A 16,697-nucleotide genomic window follows, 5' to 3' on the forward strand; every position below is an offset into this window, starting at 1 on the left:
GGGTTGGATTTTATGTTTTCATTTTTGTAAAAACTTAAAACTGATTTCTGTTTTAATTTTTCAATTTTTTCAAACCCAATTAAAAACTACTCTTATTTATTTTCCAAAAAGAAAAAAAAAAGAATGATAGGATACCGACAAACATATTAAAATAAAATACCTTAAAGTCTTATAGACTTTGGAGTGTGGAGACATAACCCAAAGTACCCAACACCGCCATCTCTTCCCTTACTCGCCGCCCGCCACTACCACTACCACTGGGCGTCCTTATTTCTGATTTCCCCCTATTCAATTTATCTTGTCATCCTTTGAGCATTAGTGGTAATTTACATGTATTACTTTTTTCCTGATTTCCCCCCTCATCAATATTTCCCCTATTTATTAGATATGTTTCCCTTTCCTACTCCGTATATTCAACCTCCTTTATCCGCAAGTTACTTACTTCAAGATTCGTAGATTTCTTGTTTACAACTATTGACATAGTGAGATTTAGACTTGATAATGAAATTGAAGTTTTTCATCAAAAACTCGCCACATCCTTGTCTGTCGGAAAATTGAACCAATTGTCATTGGTCGTGACAATTCTCCGACCTCCTTGTCGGTAGCTGCCGAGGAAAATACTAGAAATAGGGGAAAGTGACTGAGATTAAGGTGAGGGTAATTGAGAAAGAAAAGGAGAGAGTAATTTAGAGCAGATCGCGCTTTCAGAATCGAAAAATACAAAACCACTATAAGTTGTTTGTAGTTTTCCGTTGTAGTTTTAAGCAAAGTAGGAAAAAGTTGTGTTTTATTAAGCAGTTTCACCGAACATGTTTTAATTTTTTTTTCCAAAGAAAAAAGGGAAAACGAGGAAACTACAACAGTCCCGAACTGACCCTTAGTGATGAGTTTCTGAGGTTTAGTTGTGGTTTTCTGAGTTTTTGTTATGAATTCAGAAGTTTTAGTTATAATTTTTGTAGTTTTAGTTAAGTTTTTCTAAGTTAAAAAGTTTGTTTAAAAATTATAACTATTCGATTCATAAGTGTAACTATTTGCCTTGTGCTTATAACTATTTTTTGTTTCCAAATTTTTGTATTTTACGAAACGAAAACCAAAATATAAAAGCACAAAAAAAGTTTCCTTTTTTTTGCCAAATTTCAAAATCAACCTGATTACTATAAATATGCTTATTTTTTATTAAACCAAAAAACCCAAAATTGATTGTAATACCGAACGAGCCCTAAGATATTACTCCGTATTACATTTAGTTATGATTTTATTGTTTTTAGTTATATTTTACACTAGTTTAGTTAGTATTAAAACAAAAACAAAAAAAAAAAATTGAAAAGAAAGATTAAGAGAAAAAAAAAATTAACTCTATCATAATTGCGCAGGTCTTTCTTTAACATTTCCAGGCAGTGTTACACAAAGTTGTTCTCGAAGACACCCTTTGCCATTTTCCGTGTTTTGTTGTTATTATGAAGCGACAGCGTGAAAGAAGGAAAACAGAAAATGGTTAGGCATACGTCCAAGTTTTGTAGGAAAGAGACAAAGTAATTCGTGAAAACAATCTCCGAAACGAGAGGAGAATAATAAGGGATGATGAGGTAAACAAATACATAGCATTAAACTAACTACAACCTTACATCCCACCCATATTTCTCGCAATGAATAATTTTTTATATACACTAGTATGACAATGAACGGGTCAAAAGGTGTAGCTTAACCCCCCTATAAACGCCTAAAATGAAGTGTAAAAACACCCAATATTCTAAAGGAGGGGGAGTCGGGAGAATGTGATTTTCTCTGTCAATTCTTTGCAAGAAACCTTCCTTCCCAATAATTACAGGGTCACTACTACCTACCTACTGTCATCTGCTAATTGTAAGAGGATGCAGGAGACATGGCTCCGTCTGACCTTCTCGCCGTTTGCCCAGAGACAGATGACTTGTCAGACCCGCGAACATTGTATCTTTCATATACTTTTTCACGATTCTCCGACCACCATGTTTCCGCCTGGTGCTCCCCGAATCTTCTTCGGCTGCATTAAGGGAAAGTTATATGTCAAACATTAACATATTAAGGCATCTTCCAAGAGAAACAGCTTGCTTCACACAATGTCACATGGATGTTTTACATAACATATCTTGAATTATCATCACATGTGACATGTCAATATTTAAGGTAACATATCTCTCGTTAATTCTTTATGTATGTCTTTTTCTCTATATGTGTCTTTTCTTCTGTTAATTCTTTATGTATGTCTTTTTCCCTGTGATGTGGGTATGCTTACCATTAAAATATCTATACGATGAAGCAAAATTAAGAAGCCGAAATCTTGGAATGTTTACCTGAAGCGCACTCGTTTGAGATCTCTACTTCCATCTCGAAGAGCAACCAGAGTGATATAAACACCAGGTTCGTACTGTTCAATCCACTCTGCTTCAACTTGACTATTATTATTACCTACTGATGGAACTGGACTCTTTGACCTAATACTGTTAAGCCCATCTTGTGATGATGCCGAAATCCTGGCATCAGATGCTGAAATTCGAGAATCAGATGCCGAAATTCGAGAATCAGATGCCGAAATTCGAGAATCAGATGCCGAAATTCGAGCATCAGAGGCATCAGAAACACTACTGCTGCATGTCAGGAGACCTCCAGCAGCAGTTGACAGTTTGGCATGTAGACGATCCTCTCCAACCTTCAAGGCTGCAAAACCTTCATTCAGCTGATAACTGTTTTCATTGAGCATATATGAATCCCTAGGTGATTGTAGAGTTCCTTGTGTTCCGTTTGTTGTGGAAGAATCAACTCCAGCTAACAATGCACTGATTGAACCATTTCCATGATCGGGTCTCAAAGCATGCTCTCCATTTGTATCAGTAGAATGAATACCGTTTGGTTCAAAACCATTTGGTAGTTGTGGCATCTTTATGTTTTCTAGATCATATGCCCCTGGTGGCAACCTCTCAGCCATATCTTTGAGCTGAAACAGTAATAAACGATTAGTTGTGTATCACGCCAGCTTCAAACAGCATATTCCGTATAAAGACACCATTGGATTATGGAGAAAATTCAAAGTCTCCGTCCGAAAAGTTTCTCTAATTCTAACATCACAAGCTTACCAAAGAAAACTTTTTAGACGGGACAGTATGACATATTAATAACATAGTGCAGGGGAAAGAGACCCTTGGGGTTAAGAAATTTGTAACAGAAAGGGAGACATTTTGCTTAGGGATGAAAAGGGCACAGAGCATTGTATAAACAAAAAGTGAACTGTAGTTGACATCAGTGCAAGCAAAATCACAATACGCCCGCCAATTATAAAAGTCGACAAAACTTCCACAATGATGTAGAACCAAATATAAAGGCACTAATTTCAATAAAATGAAAACCAAGATCATGAAGAGGTGTTGGTATTAAGGTTTGGATAAGAACCTGTGCAGTAAGAGACTTTATTACTTCCTTGGCAGCTTTAGTCTTTGCAGAATCATCTGCAGCAAGCGCCATAGCTTCTTTAGTTTTCTTTGCTGATTTTTGAAGCTCTAACTCTTGAAGTTCACATCGCTGCTGCAAGCTCTCGACCTACCAGATAAAAGACCAATTAGACAAGAATTTTTCAAACGACTGCAAGAAGACATACAGAGGAGCTATATGAATACCTGAGCACGCAATTTAATTACTTCTTGGTTTAGGAGTTCATTAGTCTTCTTTAAACTGTCAGCAATACTTTTAGAGAAAGACAAGCCAGAAGTCGTAGGAACTGGAGTTGCTGAACGTGGAGGACTTGGCTTACGTGAGAAAGGTGATACAGGTCTGGAAATGGAAGTAGTCGTAGTAACTGGCCTCGGTATTGTTTGCTTTACATCAACACTACCAGATAAAACGACGTCTTTCAGCTGTAACAAAGGTGTTTGAGAAGCCTGTATCAGTGAGAATGTCTCAGCCTTCTTTCCCTGCTTGGCAGCTTTAGTATCTAACTGCTTGATTAAATCCAAATTAGAAGGTAGCATCGACTTTGACAGTCTTAATTCTGCTTTATCTAATTTATCTTTGTTTTCACCTGAGAGCCGAGGCCCTGAACTTTTTCCTCTATTGCTCCCACCTTCTAAAACTTTACTCAGTTTGGTAAAACAAGAATCACATACACGATAAGGTTTGCTAGGATTTGGAGCCAGAGCAGCCCTATATGCCTTCTTTGAACTACATGAATGACAGTGTACAAGTCCACAATTGTAGCAGTTATGCCTTTTTCTGGTAAATCCAAAAGCCTGCCTACAAGAGGAACACTGAGATTGCTCAGCACCAGATACCCATTTGTGAAGACATATAGCTGTTGTGTAAGTTGAACCACAAGTGATATATTTCACATGTCTATCCTTTAAGGCCTCAACCAACGTCGGTGTTTTTCGGTCCTCTATATCCCCGTGGCCTAACCTCCCATTTGCTCCCTTCCCCCATGTATAAACTTCATTCCTGGACGTTAACACTGACACGTGATATGCACCACAGGCAATCTCTTCAACTGTTTCACCACCAAGCCTATCTTCCACCAAGCAAGGTAGTTTCCCATCAGAAAAAGGATTTCCAAGCTGTCCGTAAACAGTACTCCCCATCGTAAAAACATTACCCAATGTGGTCAGTCCAACAGTTAAACTATGCCCACAAGCAACTTTATGAAAGTTGTGTTCAATAAGTGACGGCACACAAGTTGGTTTCAGCCGGGGCTCTTTGTCACCTTGACCAAGACGATTTTTATCTCCGTCCCCCCAAGTGAACAATTTTCCTGATGAAATGCTAGAACTGGATTGAGTTACAATAACTTCAACAACGGCTGCAGTATGCCAGACCCCACATGCAACAGCAACTGTCCTCAAACCAGAAAGAGAATCCACCTCTCTTGGATAAGAAATGTTTTCCCGGTCTCCATGGCCCAAGACACCAAATGTTCCATCACCAAATGTGAAGAGCTGCCCAGTAGATGTTATTAAAGCAGTATGCCATGGGCCACAAGTTACAGAAGCCACTTGTAGTCCTTCAAGAGGTCCAGCAATTCTCTTTGGTATCCAATGACTAACTTCATTGCCATGACCAAGAAGCCCTGCATTATGAGTGCCATCACCCCATGTGTACAACTCACCAGACATTGTTACAGCACAACTATGAAATTCACCACATGCAACAAAATCAACATTGTAAGCAATTAAAGACTCAACTAAACGGGGTTGAAGAACATCCTTCCCCACACCATGACCCAGCCTACCTCCAGACTCCTCACCCCAGGTGAAAACTTCACCTTGCCTTGTAACAAGAGCAGCATGCCGAACACCACAAGCTATGAGGTGTACATCCAAAACAACATTAGACTCCAATGGCTTTGGAAGAAGAAGATCTGCTCTTGTGCTAATAAAAGTTTTATCACCTCCGGCCTTGGAAGAACTCTCACATATGACTTCACCCCAAATGTACACATCACCAAGAGCGTCACAATCATCACCTGCAGATCCATGACTAGAAGTGCTAGGTGCACTAGAAACACTAACCCGAAAAATATCTGAAGCAGATCCTTTTGCTTGCATATTTATATTCTCTGAAGCTGCATGTGATTTCTCAGAAGACATAAAGTTGCCAAACTGGTTATGTTTAGGAGATAAACCACCATGAAAACTAAGAGAATCTTCAGGTGAGCTAAGATATCTTGTCAGGGGAAGAGAACTGTCAGTTGGACTACTTGAGATCAGATCTTTGTTATCCTGCAATCAATCATCCAACACTTAGCTGAATTTCCTTTTGGAACAACAAACATGAGAAACACAGCAAACACCAACCAAATTTCCAAGAAAACGATAGTTTCCAGATAGGAAGCTTTACATGAAAGGAAAGGCCTTCCTCATTCCATCCGTCAATTTTTGAGCGCCCACCTTTCCCAGCGGCTATGAGTGCTGTGAGACCAGCAATCCACACCTCAGCCTCAACTTTCTCCTTGCAGATCTAGGATCAAAGAAATAAAAAAGTCAAATCATAGCCAAACTTGATAAATTTCAGGCAAAACACGAACTGAAAAAGTATCACCAACCAGATCAAGAGATCGTTTTCCGTTGTTGTATACAAGGGAAAATGACAAATAATCCTTGTCTGGACGCAAATACCTCCTAAAAACAGCCTGGACAGCAGAGATGAGATAACATGTTTGGTTTGAGTATAGAACTCCAATGATGACGAGTATCGCAAATAAACTAAAAATTAAAAGTTAAATAATCTCACAGTTCTCTGTCCAGGAATAATTCTTGTTACACAAGATAGCTTTATACTTTTCTCGCCGCCACTAGACAACCAAATCAATGTTGTTTCATCCTGCCAAATTTCGAAACAAACCACATGGTAAGCAAAAGTGATATCTGCTAAAAAAAATACAATAGAAGGATAGATGACCAGTTTGATGAGCAATCATCTATTAGGTTGAAGGAGTCTAAAGAATCTAACTATAATATCAATTAAACAGAACGTTAGGCATGCCAAATCACCAATGTGCTTTGATAATCATTTTAGAAATTTGAAGAATGCATGCTCTCTCTAGTGTGTTTCAAAGGTACAATTTTAAGCAGGTTCTAGTTCAGAACAAGCAGACCATTTATTCAAAGGTTATCACCTACTATCTTTAAAGTTTCGAAGTACTTTATTCCAAGCTACAATTAAATTAAATTCTTATTTCTTAAGATCAAAATTTACAATAATCAGCTAAGATATGAGTGAATGTGTACAAACAGTTACGAACCAATATCATCCCAGATTCATCAACAGAGGTTGGTCTAAAAAGAAGCTGTTACCACTTGTTTTATGAAAGTTCATTCATCCAAAATTGAGAAACTGTGATCACTTCAACTATATGTCTATAACCAAGTTACCCCCTTGCACTAGTAGTTACATGGTTCAACTTCAATTGTATTTACTGTTGCGCCGATGCTGCCATAGTGATATTAATGACTTTTTATCAGTAATGACTCTTTATCATTTAAACGTAAGAAAATTTAAAAGCCATCATCACAAACGCCAACGTTATAGAATCAGTTACTCAAGATAATATGACCTCTGTCTAACTACAGCTTACTTGACTGATCCTTGGCCTAATATGATAATCCTGAGTCAGATAATCTATAATATTATGAAATGCGCTATCAACTATAATTGCAATTTTCTCATGAGAGAGATAAAACCATCTCAAGAAATGTAGATCAGATAAACTGAAAAGCATAATAGAAAACGGTATATTTAGCCAATTTATGATAAATCACTCACTCCCATAGTCTAACTTATCTTTGAACTCATCACGTAATTCTGCTGTAAGAAAAAATAATTTTGTATACTCTCTTTATTAGCTAGCTAAATCATTCCTTTATTTAATAAATACCATCGATCCACATTATGAAAGAAGCTCCAGCTCTAGCTAGTCAGAAATATGGTAATCTTGGTGGCCAGACAAACTTCAGACTAGCAACACATTGATGAGGTCAGTGGTTAGTATTTTGACTATGAGCAATGTATATGTATGTGAGTGTCTCTCTTTCTATTATTAAAGCTTCAAAGAAGCAATGCTTGGAACAGAATACAAAACAGAGGAAGATACAGGGCTCTTACAGAACCAATAATGCTAACATTTTGTGAAGTCAACCCTTATTTCACACTATATTATATTTTCTACTCAAAAAAACGCAATCAAAAGATGAAGAAACATAATTTTCATAACTTCAGATCCCATAATCAAACTATATTAAGGACACATGAATAACACATATCAGAGATGTTCAACAAGCAGAAGTGTAAACAGTCAGGACGGAAAACAATGAGTAAAAACACTAAAACATGAACATGAAGATAGCATAAAGGAGAATGTAACCCCACAGTTGTTTGATCTGTATATTGGCAAGAACTCAAGCATTCAGGTCTTACAACATATTCTTAATTATGCGCAACCAGGAAAACAAAGTGAGAAACGCATACAGGAGCATTTAACTTACACTAGAAAGTCTAAACGGGCAAAATTTCGGCTTGCCCTTACGACCATATTTAAGTAGCTGGGAACCCTTCTTTAAAGCAACCAATGCCTGCAAAGTAAATAGAAGAGAAATGATTAGATTCTAAGCCAAAGATTCATAAAGACTGTATGCTCATGTTAAACATCCCTCACTAGCTGCTTTGACAGCATCTCTAGAACTTCTAAACTGAGGGGATTTCAAAGTGAGATCAAAAGTAACCTAGGAAATGCCAAGATGGAAAGCGGGATAATAGGATTAATCTAGAGTATATGCGAACATCGTTGGAAAGATACAAATCACAAGGAAATCATATACTCTGTAGTTCGCAACCATTATCGTTTTATAACTTTTCAACTTCAAATATTCACAACCAGTGTTTCAAAGTTGCCAGTTCATTCTTCACTACTTACTACTTAGACCTAGAATTAATCTAATCACTAAACAAATCTCACCTGAACACATAACCACGTTTATCAAAAGTTCCAAGTGATCAACAAAATGTACTATATAGTGTACAAGAACAAGAAATACATTGGCCTAATGGCATGCAAGATGCCAACCAGTGACCAGTGTCATCACATTACAAAAACCCAACCTAAGAAAATCTCTCAAAACCCCTGTAAATGCTATTCTCCCCCATAACTCTACAAAACTAGCCAATGGTGACAAAGACATGGCCCATTTTTCATCTAACACGGCAGTACGACCCGTACCATTTTCCAGCTCTACTCCAAATAAAAAGAGAGAAAGGAACGTGATATGAGAGTCAATCCTAATGAAAACCCTCTTCAATATCCCACTTTTAAGTAATGTAGTTAACTTTCAAGCAAGTGAGAGAAAAATTAATGCTCAGTCTAATAAAGAACTCAACAAATTATAATCATTAATCACCAAAACATAATTCAGAAACCAAATTCCCCATATTATCTCAAGACAAGTCAAAATTATTCAAATTGACCAACAAAAGCGACTAAATTCATTTACATCCAACTAAACTCGACAACACAAGAACTCGAACTAGCCGAGCAAACATGATAACAGCCACGGCCAACGGCGAGCATACAGCAAAACAAACAACAACATATTGACCGAGGAGAGAGAAGAGAATGACCTGCTCAATGTCACGATCGGCATTACCATAACTAACAAGATCTGCCATTCCATGTGAGGAATTCAGTTAATCGCCTCCCTCTCCGATCTCTGACATCACTGCCTTTCATCCTCTTTCTATACTACCACCATTAATTCAACAACTACTTCTCCACCTTGACCAAATTCCACCCACAAAAACTCTACTAATTTTACTCTCCTGAAATTCAATTTTCAAAACCCTAGATCTAATTCCAGCTTCCCCAAAAACCCTTCTCAATTTCAACCTTTACTACACTTCCCACAGCAGATCAATCTTGCTTTCGCAGACACAAATTCCGAGGCAACTTTGAAATACCTCCCTCTATCAATCTCTTCAACCGATATATGGGGAATTTGAGGAGAGAAAGTGCAGCGGAGAATTTTAGCCGGCGGTAACAAAGCTCCGGTGAATGGGAAAAGGGGAAGAAGAGATGAAGAGAGAGAATGTTTTTTTGTTTTTGTTTTTTATTTAACTTTTTATTGTCCGAAGAGGAGGAAAGAGAAAATAAAATTAAAGTTGCGGTCGCGTCCGCCCAAGTACAAGTCAAATATGATGAGAGAGAGGAAAGAGAGAGGCGAATTGATAGGTGAAACAAAAGATCTTGCGCGCACAAGGTGTACAATAAATTTATTGTACACCAAAATAATTTTAACCCTTTTTTTTATAACTTTAACCTAATTTTGATTAACTTTTATATTAGTAAAAAAAATTGATAGATAAATATTTTAAAAGGTTAAATGATTAATTTTATACATAATTGAAGAAATAAGTTTTACTAAAATGAAAAAATTTATTACTTAAAAATAGATAACTTTTACACATATAAGCTTAACTTTTAAGCATTTTGAGTTAACTTTTACTTCGGTGTATAATATTTATTGTACACCCATTGTAAATAAGAATTTGTGTAGGTGAAAATGGCTTGAAAGGGGAGCAGACGATTATTTGCTTTTTGTCAAAACATAAGTATGGTCATGTTTTTTTTATTCTTTCGTTTTATAATGAAGTTTTTTAATTTCTACTTATTATATTTTTCAATGTATATTTTGTATTATATATCTCTAATTATATATTAGCAAAAATTATAAAATCTTAATACTATTAAAATATTTATTGAGACGAATCAAACAATATTTTACATGAATATATTTTTTCTTATATCTTGGAAATAATTTAGAAGATCCACTTTAATCGTGAATAGTGTCGAACTTTTAAATTGGAACATCATTATGGAACGGAGTGAGTAGTTTATTTGGTCGAATTGATTAAATGAACTGAATTAAATTTAATGTTACTTAATAAATAAAAAATAAAAAATGCTTGTAATAAGTAAATAAAAAAATTTAAAAAATAATAATAATACTCCTAATAATAGTATAAAGATCGATATTATAAATGATAATGATATTATAATAATAGTAATATAAATAATAAATAATGGTGAACATATATCCCATAATATAATAGTAACTTTTAATATTATATTAATCAACAAAATAGTAAAATAAGATTATTAAAAACAAAGACGATGAACATAACGTTGTTTTTTTAACAGAGTTGAACGAAGTTGGACTAAATTAAACTGAATGCAGCTGAACTGAACTAAAGGGAGTTGAACTGAAATGAACTATATAGAACTGAAATAAAGTTCAAAAGAACGGGACCTAATTTTTTTTATTTAAATTAATTTATTATTATTGTACCCTTGAATTAATTAAGTGCTAAAAAGCATAAATTCTTATAGAATGGACTAATTTGGAAGTTGATGTTTTTTATTTAATAGATAGATTTATTGCTAGAGTGGTAAATATCTCTGTTTATGGTGTGGTAATCTCAATCGTAAAATTAATACTTCATAATACAAGTGTATTGAAAACTGTGAAAAACAAATAAGACAACTATTTAAGATAGGGAGTAATATCAGTCCAAGAAAACTAACCTTTGTTCATCAATTCAGTAACATGAGCCAAAATAGACAAAAATCTATACTATTATTAAAACTCCAAGGCAAGAAATCCATCTTGCCAAATGTCGTCGTTTCACGTATTGTCAACTTTGACATGTCATCTCATGTAATTTTCTTGAGCATGAAAAAATGTTAGTTATAGGTTTTGAACCTATGACCACTCATTTGGTAAACACATACTTTAACCACTATGCCACAACTCATTTTGATATTTCGTATACGTTCAAAATTATATTAATTCAATATAATTAAAAAATTGGTCTGAATCATTTTTTAATAGTTTCACACTTTTAATTAGTCATTACTTTTACAAGTTATTAATCCTTACATGATAAAATTTATTAAAGCATACTCAAAACAAGATATATTGTAATGTAAAAAATAAATTAGTCTCAAAACGAGTTATATAATAATCTAATTGACCCATATTTCTACTATTCGGGGCATCGCCCGGGACATTAACTAGTTTTTTAATAAACCTCCTATAAAATGAAGCAAATTCATGGAAACTATGGATCACAACGATGTTCTTTGGTGTTACACAAGTAGAAATAGCATGAACCTTCTCCGGGTCAACACGAACACCCTTGCTACACACAATGTAGCCCATGCATGTTATGCTAGAAACCATAAACACAAAGTTTTCTAATTTTCCATAAAGTTTTATCTCTCTAACTTTGGCAAACAATCTCCTTAAGTGGTGTAAATATTATATCTTGTCTCGGCTATCAATCAAAATATCATCAAGATAAAGAACCACAAGTTGATTAAGAAAAAGATGGAATACCTAATTCATTAAGTGCATGAACGAACTAGGAGAATTGCATATCCGAATGGCATGACAACTCATAGAGCCCTTGTTTAGTCCTAAAGGAAGTTTTTCGCTAATCACTCTCTCGGATCCTCGTCTGATGGTAACCCCTTCTCAAATCAAATTTCTAAAATATTTTTGTCCCATGAAGTTAATCTAGCATGTTCTCAGTCTAAGCATTGGGAATTAGTATTTAATTGTTAAGAGGAGCATAGTTAAGTCTCCGGATAAAAAAGAGGAGCACACTTAACAAACTCATACTTTCTCTCACATAGCCTCTCTCAATAAGCTCTTTAATTTTCCTTTGCAACTCCTTTGAAGCCGCAGGATCACGCCTATAAGTTAGTTTATTAGGTAATGGAGCTCCGGGAACTAGATAAATTGCGTGCACAATTTCTCTTAATGGAGGTAACCCTCCAGGGAAAACATCTTTTAACTCATCCATCAATTCTGCCAAAAATGGATCAACAACCAACAGTTCTTGAAGTGTTAGCTTGCTCCACTACCAATGCATATGCCATGCCATGTTCCTCCACTTCTTTTTCAAAATCCTTTGGCCGAAATAATAAGCTAGCATTTTCTCCTTTTCGCATGGAACTGAGAAACATGATTTGGGTTCAATGGGTGTAGCTTGATTATTTTCTCTCCAACTTTGACCAAATAAATGTTTGTTTTTCCCTTATGATGAACCTTTTCTATCAAAATTACATGGTTTTCCCAAGAGTAAGTGACAAGCACTCACAAGCCGGCTAAATATCACACCAAAGTCCTTCCGCATATTTTTCAATTGGAAATTCCACCAAAGCTTATGTTCTTACCTACAAACCATTGATATCATTAAGCCAATTAAGCTTGTAGAGTTTAGGATGGTCCCTAGTTGGTAATTTCAGTTGTCATGTGAAGCTACGTTCATGCATGAACCATTGTCAATAATCAGATTGCACGAATTCTCACCAACTTTACAACGAGTGTGATTTTTTTTCTCTTTGATCTGCGTTAGGTGTAAATATTGTGTGCAAAACACGACGTACTACCCCTAACAATCTTCCTTCATCCTCAACAAAAGCATCATTTTGCTCCTTAAAATTAGCCTCATTGTTATCCTCTTGTGGAACATATTCATACATTCTTCATCCTTATTGTATTGCTCATATTGTTGGAGTGTCATTGCTCATTTTCTCTTGCATTCAAGAAACCATATGACGTCTTCCTTGGTAATTAAAAAACCTTCTCATGTTGTAGACACCTAAAAAGTGTCTCACCATAAGTGTCCTATAATTGGACTAAAATCAATGTTGTTTACTTGGTCCGACTTTAATCATGAAGATCCGTACTCATGAAAAGGGAAAAACGTCATTTCACATCTTCATTAAACTCAAATGCATTTCATAACATTTTCAAAACGCTTTTGGGCTCGGTTAGTACCTAAAGTCCTAAACCCAACTCATTAATGACCGGATTAAACCTAATTTTAATCCGTCGTCATTAATATTCTGCAAAATCTCCAAATTATCTCAAATCAAGTCCATCCTCCTGCACTGGGTTCCAGCACAAACCACTAGAAGTTGGCGACATACATTGTACTCAGCGCAAACCGCTGGGTCTTGACGGCTACTTCACTTTAACCTAAACGACTATTTTCCTATAAATACAGTAGAATTCAACCTCATTTGACATGGTTTAACAACGACATAATCTCAACTTTTTAAACTTAATTCTCTCAAATACTTCATTTTCATTTACATGTTACACATTGCATTTATCATTTCATCAAATGTTCTTCGAATTTAATCACAATTCGTCCTTACGTGATTGCACCCTATTGAAGGCTCGTAATTCCCTAAGAATCAAACAAAATTGGTAAAAATTCTTAGTACCCTTATCAAATTCATTTCATTTCGTTGTTGTTATTATTATTATTATTATTATTATTATTATTATATTATTATTATTATTATTGTTGTTGTTGTTGTTATAATTATTATTATTTTATTATTATTTTTATTATTATTATTATTATTATTATTATTTCATGTATCTAATTTACGATTTATAATTTTTAAAATATTTTAATGCATGTATTAATGTGCAGGTACAATTTTGATTATTTAAATAATTTCTAACATCATTTTTTGTACATTTTTATATATGAATTCCTATGTTAATTGTACATATTAATTGTTATTAACTCGATGCATTTTTTAGGTTTTTTAATTAACACGCGGATTATGTGTTACCCGTAAATATTAATTGTTTTAATTCGTTTAAAGACCTAAATAACCAAAATTGGTGGCAAATGTTCACACAGGAATCCAGTGCAGCCCACCAATTTCTAGTGGGTCACACTGCATTCCAGTGTGTTGCGCTTGGAAAAGGCGCGTCCAACTTCTGGCGATTTACGCTACAAGCCGGTGGCCTTCGCCTGTCCCGAGGTTGAATGTTTCCGCCTCCAAACAATAAACGCTAATTTTTTCTTGATTATTTTACATGTATATTTAGTCATTTAATTATGCAATTAGTGCGTTTAATCGTGTTATTACTTTTTTTTATTTGACTAACGTGCATTTTGCAGGGAGTGATAATTAGTAATAAGAGGATTGTAATACCCCCTAGTTTTATTAAATTAAATTAAAAAAATATAAATATATTTATAATATTTATAAAGTATTTTAAGTGAATTTTAAATTAAAGTTGTATTTAAATATTTATTTAATTATAAATATTTATTGTTTCTATATATTTTGGGAAGAAAAATATTTTTAAAAATGAATTAGGCGAGCTCTTTATAATTTTGGAGGAGAAAATAATTGAATACGCAAGTTTAAAAGCAAATTAGGAGCAACGTCATTAAATTTCAATTCAAGGGCACTCTCGTCTTTTCTGTCACTAAACCCAAACTTAAAAACCTAAATAGGTGTGTCATGACTCAAAATCTCACAAATTTAAAAAAATCCTGAAATTTTCGCTCTCTCTTTTCTCTCCTCCTATCTTCACCCCTCATCTCTTCCGCGAAGAACCCTAAAATTTTCCTCAAAATATCACAAATCTAAAAAACTTGAAATTTCCCGCTCTTTTTTTTCTCTCATCCTATCTTCTTCCCTCATCTATTCCCCGCGAAGAACCCTGGCCGCGACCAAGCCACCCCGATTGCGACCATGACCGCCCAGGCCGCGATCGAATTGCAGCCTCGTTGTTGATGCTTCCTTCGCCGCTTCCTTTTGTCGTGGCTTAAGGTCGACCGATATTTTCTCTTCTTCCCTTCTTTCTATTTAATTGCTTTTATTGGTTTTAAAATTTAAATTAGTTTTGTTAATTAATTAAAATTCAGCTTAGTTATTTATTAAGTTTATGGATTTTAATTACTATGATGTTGAATTAAATTTTAAAATTACTTGAAATAATTAAAATTTTGATTTTTAGGTTTTAAAAACATATTATAATATTGTTTTATGTTAGGGTTTCGATTAAATTACTGGGATTGATTATTTAGCATAAAAGAATTAATTTTTAGATTAATTATTGACTTTTAAAGTAGATTAATGTTGTTGAAATTTTATTAAATAGGTGATTAATAGTACTCTATTGAATTAATTATAGGAGGAGATTTTTGGTTGATACTTGAATGGCAAGTGTAAGTCCCTTATATTACGATTCAAGGTATATACATGCATAGGGAGATTTTAATACATGTATTCATGAGCATGTTGATGTGATTTGATTATATGAATCATGTTTTCTTGATTAAGTGTGTATGTTAGTTGAATGAAATAGCAAGCATGTTTAGTCAAGTTAATTTTTGTACGTACTTTGAATCACATGCATGTCTAGCAAGTGAATACATGTTGTACTTTTGATTACAATCATGTCTAGCCTTATTTAATCATGTTTTTACTCTTAATTACAAACATGTCTCTTAATCATATTTGTACTCTTAATTACAAGCATGTCATTTAATCATGTCTTGTACTTTAATTTTGTGCATGTCAAGTAAATTTCACCATGTTTGTACTATTAATTACAAGCATTGTCAAGTTTAAATTGTCCCTTATGGCATAGCATAACTCTCATGTTAATTCAGTCATGATGGGATAAGGAATATTAATTAATAAAGTTAAGTGTTTCTTTGATCACAAGTTTTAAAGGATGATTAAAAAGATTTGTTTTAGTGATTAAATGTTAATTGTTTTATTTAATTGAGTCGTGAGTCGGCTTTTGAATAAAATATTAATAACATAAAGTGAAAGCGGATAAACTTTAAAACTCTTGGAACATATGCACATCGAGTATGAACATATGGGTGAGTACGTGGTTGTAGCCCGCAGATTCTACTGTAATATAAGACGTTGTATTATTTATTATGCGCATAAATCCGTCACATTTGTGACACAAGCTTACTCTTTTTAATTATTATCTTGTTGGCTTCCAGATACTAGTCCATTTTGGACACAACTAGGCAAGAAACAGGTTCGATGCTTAATTCATTTGTCAAAGTTAAATAAATAGTAGAGTTAGGATTTGTGTCAAGAGTCAAGTCTTGTCAATTATTTATCCTATGCACGTTGAATTGACTTTAAGGATGTGGCTTTTTCATGTGATCGTTTTTATTCATTTTAGAGTGAAACATATTTAGTTCTAGTTTTCTTTAAAACTTGTATGTACTCAGCTTTGCTGATTACGTATTTTGTGTTGTCTTTGGTCATGGCATATTCCTTAATGTCCCTGTGACGATCAATCACTACACTAGCTTTGTTTGCGAGCAGTTAAACATGA

General features: G+C 34.4%; 1 protein-coding gene across 1 annotated transcript; it reads right to left on the reverse strand.

The window, feature by feature from the left end:
* Positions 1-1,536: 1,536 nt before the first annotated feature.
* On the reverse strand, positions 1,537-9,736 carry LOC110784670 (PH, RCC1 and FYVE domains-containing protein 1). Its single transcript, XM_021989125.2, has 9 exons — positions 9,130-9,736; positions 8,001-8,087; positions 6,250-6,339; positions 6,062-6,148; positions 5,857-5,976; positions 3,648-5,738; positions 3,424-3,570; positions 2,331-2,971; positions 1,537-2,020 (listed from the first exon to the last, which is right to left on the reverse strand). The coding sequence occupies exons 1-9, from the start codon at positions 9,175-9,177 to the stop codon at positions 1,858-1,860; spliced, it is 3,474 nt and encodes a 1,157-aa protein (XP_021844817.2). The 5' UTR covers positions 9,178-9,736; the 3' UTR covers positions 1,537-1,857.
* Between the last annotated feature and the right edge of the window lie 6,961 nt (positions 9,737-16,697).

This window comes from Spinacia oleracea, chromosome 4 (genome assembly GCF_020520425.1).
Source record: "Spinacia oleracea cultivar Varoflay chromosome 4, BTI_SOV_V1, whole genome shotgun sequence".
In the NCBI taxonomy this organism is placed as follows: domain Eukaryota; kingdom Viridiplantae; phylum Streptophyta; class Magnoliopsida; order Caryophyllales; family Amaranthaceae; genus Spinacia; species Spinacia oleracea.

Excerpts from the sequence above, each read along its gene's own strand:
- LOC110784670 (XM_021989125.2), bottom strand. The coding sequence starts at position 9,177 with ATGGCAGATCTTGTTAGTTATGGTAATGCCGATCGTGACATTGAGCAG. Across the intron at positions 6,340-8,000 it reads GCCCGTTTAGACTTTCTAGT|GATGAAACAACATTGATTTG; the intron begins GTAAGTTAAATG and ends GAAATTTGGCAG. Across the intron at positions 3,571-3,647 it reads TAATTAAATTGCGTGCTCAG|GTCGAGAGCTTGCAGCAGCG; the intron begins GTATTCATATAG and ends TTTATCTGGTAG.